Consider the following 8738-nt stretch of genomic DNA (forward strand, 5'->3'; position numbering starts at 1 on the left):
CCCCGAAAATTTTGATATTTAAAAGGGGTGTTATGCTACGAGCAAATGGAGTTTATAGCCCATGTAAATATTTTTTGCCAAAAAATATGCAATTTAAATGGGCTAACGAATTGGTGTACGCAGTTATGTAGTCAAGTTGATGAGCTTGAAAGGCACCACGCAATTATCGCCAGGGCACATGTTCGTTTGAGTCAATCCTCACAAAATGAAATAAAAAATAAATAAATGAAAGAGTAATGGTTCAAAAATGATAAGCAATTCTTTTATAGCTATCCGTCTCGTAAACTATTAGGGTTAGTTAGGTTAGATAGTTTAGTCTTTTTCCTCCTCATACGTCTTAACTCTCACATACTCAAATTTTATAAAACAGGAATACTTCGCTGAATTGTCTTTGCATATTTTTAAATACGACTGTTTGTCGATATTTATCTCATATGCGTGTTTATTATATTTAATTTTATCTTAATAAAAAATAAAAAAATTAATTTTTAAATATATTTAAATATATTTAAATATTATTATATGTTACTGTATCAAGTTTTATTTTTAATATATATTTTTAAAATAAATTTAAAAATAATATATATTATTATTTATTAAAAAAATAATTTATGTTTTAATATTAATCAAATATCAAAATATCATTATAATTTATCTAAAAAATATTTTATATTTTATATATATGTATGTCTTCGTATCTTATAAAATTTTAAAATTTGTGTGTCGACGTATTTTATGTCGTGTTGTGTCTCATGTCTATGTTAGTATTGTCTGTACATCATAGCTCAAGTCCATTGTAAATTATTCAAAAATATTACATAACCAATAAATATTATTATTTTAAATTAATATTTTATTAATAATAATTTACAATTATATTTATAATGATTTACATATATAAAATATATAATTTATATTTATATTTATTAAAATTTACACACATAAATTAAAATATTTTTTATATATTTATCAAAATTTACACACATAAATTAATAAAATTTATTTATTAACAATAATTTAATATTTAAATTGAGTAATTATTAGTAAAAATTGTTAAAATTTACTTGGCCCGAAGATTTTCTGTAAATTATTGGTAAAACTAAATATCTTTTAAACATTTGTTAAATTTATTCTGTGATGTTAATGGGTTGATTAATGATGAATTCATCTAATAAACTTTAGACTTAGGAAAAAAGAATTCACCATCTATTAAATGAGATTAATGACTACTCAGGGAAAGTGCCCTTTCATACATGATTACATGAATAAATATGAGTAGATTAAACTTGTAAATTACATAAGACTACTTTATTGTTGTAGATCTTGCAAGTAAGTCATAGCGTAGGTTAGGGAAAGAATGGGACCTTTATAGCGTGGTGTGTGTAGTAGTTTGCTGGCAGTACATTGAAATAACAGGTTGGATGAGGTCGTGGCTTACGACATTATTTATTTACTTACGTAGTTAATGAGACAGACATGCCCCTCCCCTCTTCTTTCCTCCTGCAACGTCCTAAGAGCATTTCCAATGGGAAAAAATTTGGAAAGCGAGTCCTGCATCAGTTTCGAGGAAAGAGAGTCCCTATAAATGAGGACTCCATATTTAAAAAAAAAATAATTATATAAAATATTAATTAGTTAAATAATAATATTTTTATTTAATTAATGATTTATATTAATTATTTATATTATAATTAATATTAAATATTATTTATATTATTATATTAAATATTATTTATATTATTATATTAAATTATAATTAATTAAATTTACTTACATCAAAAAATAAATTTAATTTTTATACTTTACAAAATATTTTTTGTTGAGTTGGTTATTTTTATTTTTGAAATTTAAAATACTAACCACATTATTAAAATTAGCAGTTATAAAACTAGCCATTACAAAATTAGCCATTAGAAACTAGTTATTACTATGTTATCGTTACTATTAATAAATTAACATTTTATTACTCTATATATACTACTTACATACACTTCTATTCTCACACTTTCTTCTACTCTTCTTCATCTTTTTTCAAATTTACGAAATCAAAGTTCTGCTGATATTAGATTTTGTACGAAAAAATATATCCAAACCAACTCAATTCTTTTTTCAATTATTTACAAAATTTTTCTCAAACTCTAAATACTCAACAATCTCAAACCTCAAACTCTCAAATTTAATCTCGAATTATATATTTTTTATTATTGTTATATATGAATTTATTTAATATTAATATCTTTTAATAGTAAATTATTTTTAAATTTATAAATTTAAATTATATTATTGAAATAAATTAATTAAATTAATTTTAAGTGTTTCAATTAATTAATTAAGTGGGATCACAACAGGGACTAAAGTTAGTTTCTGCTAATAGAGAAGAGAGAGATGTTTTGAGTTCCTATTTACTGTTTATGACGCAAAAACTGAGGTGGGGTTACTTTATATGACAGGTGGACCATAAATAGGGATTGGGATGAGTTCCCTATTGGAGATGGTCTAGGTACTAAGAGCAACTCCAATGGGCATATGTTGAGGCCCTGTTTCTGACAAAATGGGAACTGGGACCGTTGGAGCAAAATGGAGTGGGATCCTTGCACAAGGATCGATGGGACAAAGTTCCTCTGAACAGAGACCGAGAGCAACAAATAATAACTTGTCATTTGGCAAGTTATTATTTAAATAAATAATTATATAAAATTTTAATTAATTATATTAAATAATTATATTAAAATAAATAATTATATTAAATAATTAAATAATAATTAATTTAGTAATAATTATAATAATTAATTATATTAAGTAATTATATTTTTATTTAATTAATGATTTATATTAATTATTTAAATAATAGTTAAATTATAATTAATTTATTAATAATTATAATAATTAATTAGATTAAATAATTAATTTTTATTTAATTAATAATTTATATTAATTATTTATATCAAAAATAATATTAAATATTATTTATATTTATATTATTATATTAAATTAGCCGTCGTAAAATTAATCGTTGCAAAAATAGTCATTAGAAACTAGCCGTTACTATGTTACCGTTATTATTAATAAATTAATATTTTTTTACTCTATATATACCACTTAGATACACTTGTATTCTCACACTCTTTACTATTCTTCTTCATCTTCTTTCAAGTTTATAAAATCAAAATTCTGCTACTATTATTTTTTGTTCGAAAAAATGGATCCAAACCAACTCAACTCTTTCATCAATTACTTACAAAACTTTCCTCAAATTCTAAATACCCAACAATCTCAAACCTCAAACTCTCAAGTTCCAAATCAAAACTTCATACTACCAAATACATTTCAAAATCCAAATCCACAAAATCTCTCTAATTTCAATTTTCAAACTCCTTATAATAATCAATTTCCTATATTCCAACCGCGAAATCAAAATTCACAAACACTCCATCTTCCATTTTCATCCATATTTAACCCCTCTATCGGAAATGTTACTCCAACTTCTTTGTCGTTTTCAACTTAATTCAGTGCATCAAGACATAACTCATCTGGTGTTGGTAGCTCTTCTAACCCTTTCTCTCAGACTCCTATACAATCTAGTCCAAATTCACAATATTCAGATTTTGCCAACCCTCGTGGATTAGATGCTATCGACCTTAATGATGATGATATTGAAGATCGGAGGCAAGATAGTATTCAACAATGGCATTGGAAAGAGGATGAGATGCTGATCAGTGGATGGTTAAATGTTTCAACTGACCCTGTAGTTGGTACCGATCAAAAGGGGGAAACATTTTGGAGTCGAATTCATAGCTACTGTGTAGAATTTTGCACCGACATGACAAGGGAGGTGGTTGCATGTAAGAAATGATGGTATAAGATCAACAAGGCTGTTGCACAATTTGCTGGTTGCTACAATCAAGCTAGTCGAAACATAAGGAGTGGTTCGAACGCTGATGATATAAAGGAGTTGGCTTATAAACTTTATTCCACAAATTATGGTCAAAAGTTCACTTTTGAGAGGCATTGGAACATGCTTCGGTTGGAGCAAAAATGGAGAAGCCAACTACCTACACAGAGTGGCGGCTCAAAGAGAACCAAGGTTAGTGCAACTGGAGCATACTCATCCTCATCAAACCCAGAAACACCATTGGCTGACGAACCCGATGTGGACTCTCCCGCTCGCCCACAAGGATCAAAGAAGAGCAAGCGACGAGGTAAGGGAAAAGCACAGATGTCTGAAGATTTTAGCGAAAGAAAATCATCGGTTGTCAAAAAATTATCTCTCATGGAAGATATTAAGAATGTTAGAGAAAAGGAACTAATGGAAAGGGAAAAAGAAAGAGAAGAGGAGAAGGAACATAGAGCAAGGATGATGGCAATCAAAGAGAAGGAGTTACAAATTCAAGCGGCAATGAAAGAACAAGAATTACAAACTCAGAGGTATATTAAAGAAATGGAGATAAAAGCAAAAGAAAGGAAAATGGATATGTGATAAACCTCGTTTTGACGGTTTATCTTGTATTGATTTTAAGAGCTTTTATCACCTTTTACCAACATTTATTCAATGAAATAGCATGGTTTTGTGATTGTCTCCTTATTTGTGCTTAGATATGAAAACATGCTTTTTAGGCCTTTAATTTGATGATTTTAATCTCTCTTTGATTCCACTAGATGCCTTGATATGTTTGCTAGTGATTTCATATTGAAAAGGCTAGGAATGGATCAAATGAGTGAAGAGGAAAGCATGCAAAGTGGAGAAATCATGAAAAGTCAAAGAAGTTGAAATCGCCCATGGACGCGCACGCGCACCTGGCGCTGGCGCGCACCTGCGAATCATCCCATGGACGCGTACGCGTGCTGTGCGCGTACGCGTCGGTGTTGGTTTATGATTTTTTAATGAAAACGTGGCCAACGAATTCTGGAGGGTTGTGGGGCCCAATTCCAACCAACTTTGGCGCCAAAGATGCTATTTAAAGCCAAGGATTGAAGAGAAAAGGGGATTCCAACTCATTCCATTCATTACACACACATTAGGATTAGTTTAGAAGTAGTTTCTAGAGAGAGAAGCTCTCTCTTCTCTCTAGAATTAGGATTAGGATTAGGTTTAGTTCTTAGATCTAGATTTTAATCTTTGCTTTCTTCTACTTCTACCTTTCAATTCTTTGTTGTTACATTCATCTTCTTCTACTCTTTTGTTGTAATTTCCTTTATGTTGTTCTTATATTTTGTTGTAGATCTAGTATTGTTCCTTCTACATTCTTTCAATTCAATAAGAGGTAATTCATGTAGATCTTGTTTCCTGTAATTGTTGTTGTTAATTCTTTACATTTGATTGTTGTTAGAGTTCATTCTTGTTGTGATTTACTATGCTTTCCTTTTATGCCTTTCAAGTGTTTGATGAAATGCTTGGTTGGATTTTAGAGTAGAATTTTATACTCTTGGCTTGGAAAGGTAACTAGGGAACTCTTGAGTTACTAATGTCCAAGTAATTGATGATTGAGATCCATTGACTCTAGTTCTCACTAATTGAATTAGTGGAGAGTTAGGACTTATGGACTAGGATTGATATAGCTCATTTGACTTTCCTTTACTACTAGTTAGAGGATGATTTAATGAGATTAATCCTTGCCAATTCTCATATTGTGGTTAGTGATTAGGATAGAGATCCTTGACCACCAACCCTTGCCAAGATCTTTTTAGGCCTTAGTTTACTTTCTTGTCATTTATCTTTCATGCTTCTTATCAAAACCCCAAAATAACTCACAACCAATAACAAGACACTTTATTGTAATTCCTAGGGAGAACGACCCGAGGTTTGAATACTTCGGTTTATAAATTTTAGGGGTTTATTTTAGTGACAAACAACTTTTTGTATGAAAGGATTAGCGATTGGTTTAGAAACTATACTTGCAACGAGATTTCATTAGTGAAATTCTAAACCGTAAAAAATTCATTCATCAATATGCAAATACTTAATGATGACACGTCTACAATGAGTGAGAAACGACGAGCTCTTCATGAGATTGCATGTGAGAAAATAATAGCCAAGTGGTTTACTTAATGGTTCCTTGTATTCGTAGAGTTATGTAGTATGTTCTTATTTATTTATTGCATATTACGGGTATGTGATGTAGTTTGTTTTATTTATTTCTGATGTAAGTTTTGAAATTAGTCAATATTATTGTGTCGTTATTGTTCATGAAAGTGACCGTTACAAAATTAGCCGTTAATTAGCCGTTGCAAAACTAGCCGTTGCAAAATTAGCCGTTGCAAAACTAGCCGTTAAGGTACTTATTGCAGACACACTTATAAATATCAACTATCAATGACTCCACAACTCCACTTCAACTCTTGTTTCTCACCTCGACAGAGAACTAAAAATTACATTTCTCCATATGGCTAGAAATTTTAATGATATGTTCAATGAGGCTTTGTATGGCAAAAGAAGACAGCAAGATAACACACTCATAGATAATTGGATCGATGAGTATTTACTCGAAGATTCAGAAGAAGAAGATATCGATAGAAGCCCTATCCCAATTCCTCGTAGATGGATCAACAGAGATCGAGAAGCAGGACATGATCGCCTTTTCCAATATTACTTTGCAGATGAACCGGTGTATAATGCTGACATTTTCCGACGGAGATTTTGAATGAGAAGAGATGTGTTCTTTCGGATAGTAGACGCTCTCTCAAACGTCTATCCGTATTTCCAACAGAGGGTTGATGCAACTGGAAGAAGAGGCTTGTCGCCACTTCAGAAATGTACCGCTGCGATACGGATGTTAGCATATGGCGTAGCAGCTGATGCTGTTGATGATTATGTGCGCATAGGCGAGAGCACTACAATCGAATGCTTGGAAAAATTTGTTGAAGGTGTCATTTCCGTGTTCCAAGATGAATACTTGCGAAAACCCAATCCAAATGACGTACAACGCCTGCTACAAATGGCGGAGGGTCGTGGCTTCCCTGGCATGTTGGGTAGCATTGACTACATGCATTGGCAATGAAAAAATTGTCCAAAGGCGTGAAAAGGTATGTACATGAGTAGTTATCGTGGGGTTGCAACCATAGTACTTGAGGTTGTAGCATCTTCAGACCTTTGAATATGGCATACATTCTTTGGAGTTTCTGGTTCAAATAATGATATCAGCGTGTTAGATCGTTCTCCAGTGTTTGATGATATTCTAAATGACCGTGCTCCGGAGGTAAATTATACTATTAATGGTAATAATTATACAATGGGATACTATTTAGCAGATGGTATTTATCCTGAATAGGCCACATTTGTCAAATCAATCTCAAAGCCACAAGGTGAGAAACGCAAGTTATTTGCACAATACCAAGAAAGACAAAGAAAAGATGTGGAACGAGCATTCGGAGTGTTGCAAGCACGCTTTGCAATTATACGTGGTCCAGCTCGTTTTTGGGAAAAGAAAAAGCTTGCCAACATAATGAGAGCTTGTATTATATTGCATAATATGATTGTTGAGGATGAAAGAGACAGCTATGCAGGAAATTTTGCTCAAGGCTTAGAGTATGATGATGTTGAAAATGGCTTATCACAACCTCAGCTGGGAGAGGAAGATTTTGCACCAAACCATCAATTTCTCCAAAGAAATGCCCAACTTCGAAATAGGCAGCAGCATAGACAATTGAAGGAGGACTTGATTGAACACATATGGCAATTTCACAATGCTTGTCGTCAACTATAGAGTTTAATTATGTTTTTCTTTGTATTAAGTAATTTTACAAATTAGTGTAACCCCGAATTCATCTATTGTGTATTATTGTTATATATGAATTTATTTAATATTAATATCTTTTAATAGTGAATTATTTTTACATTTAAATATTTAAATTACATTATTAAAAAAAATTAATTACATTAATTACAAGTATTTTAATTAATTAATTAAGTGGAACCACAACAGGGACTAAAGTTAGTTCCTCCTAATGGAGAAGAGAGAGATGCTTTGAGTTCCTATTTACTGTTTAAGACGCAAAAGCTGATGTGGAGTTACTTTTTATGACAGGTGGGCCATAAACAGGAACTGGGATGAATTTCCTACTGGAGATGGTCTAACACTCTCCCTTCTTTCCGTCGTTTCTCTCTTACAAATATATATTTCTTTCATTTTCTTTTATTCTATTTCAATTCAAAGTTATGATCTTTCATTTGGATTTTTTTTAAATAATTAATTTAGATATTTTATTTATCGATATATGTTATTTATACCGTATTTACCAAATTTCATCTTTTTATTTATTTCGTTTACATGATAAATGAATTAATAATGAGCATATCTCGTGTACAGTATAAATGAGATAAGACACGTTTCGTCATACACATATCTCGTTTACACACGTGTTGTGACACGTAAAATTTATTTCGTTTACATTGTAAACAATAAATGTTCATTCTCAGTTTGTTTACAGTGTAAACGAGATAAGCATGATCCGCGTCTGCATCTCAAATGTCCCTTTCACTTTCTCTGTCGCTTCATTTCTCTTTCTTTCGACATTTTTTCTTGATATTCTTGAGATACTCGAATATTATGGCGTGCGCAGATGCACAAAGATGATGACTTTAACCACCTAAAATAACGTGGCACATCGCAGGAGCGATCCACTTTTAGGTTAGTATTATTGTTTTTCTCTTTTAAATAAATAAGCACATAGTTATAGTTAGGGTACTTTATAAAATTAGTATTGATATAGTTAGGATATTTTTATAGAATTAGTATTGTTAT

At 30.9% G+C, this 8738-nt stretch overlaps 2 protein-coding genes and 1 pseudogene across 2 annotated transcripts; all 3 read left to right on the top strand.

The window, feature by feature from the left end:
* Positions 1 to 2551: 2551 nt before the first annotated feature.
* Positions 2552 to 4477, top strand: LOC130963237 (glutathione S-transferase T3-like). The gene is made up of 3 exons (XM_057889371.1): positions 2552 to 2667; positions 3511 to 3842; positions 3906 to 4477. The coding sequence occupies exons 1-3, from the start codon at positions 2552 to 2554 to the stop codon at positions 4475 to 4477; spliced, it is 1020 nt and encodes a 339-aa protein (XP_057745354.1).
* A 1903-nt stretch (positions 4478 to 6380) lies between these two features.
* On the top strand, positions 6381 to 6995 carry LOC130963238 (uncharacterized; annotated as a pseudogene).
* Positions 6996 to 7106: 111 nt separating this feature from the next.
* On the top strand, positions 7107 to 7700 carry LOC130963239 (uncharacterized; the record flags this gene model as incomplete). The annotated part of the gene is made up of 2 exons (XM_057889372.1): positions 7107 to 7193; positions 7266 to 7700. Coding segments are annotated over 2 exons (522 nt in total), but the record flags the coding sequence as incomplete, so codon positions are not given.
* Positions 7701 to 8738: the final 1038 nt, after the last annotated feature.

The sequence above is a fragment of the Arachis stenosperma genome, chromosome 2 (assembly GCF_014773155.1).
Source record: "Arachis stenosperma cultivar V10309 chromosome 2, arast.V10309.gnm1.PFL2, whole genome shotgun sequence".
Classification (NCBI taxonomy): Eukaryota; Viridiplantae; Streptophyta; class Magnoliopsida; order Fabales; family Fabaceae; genus Arachis; species Arachis stenosperma.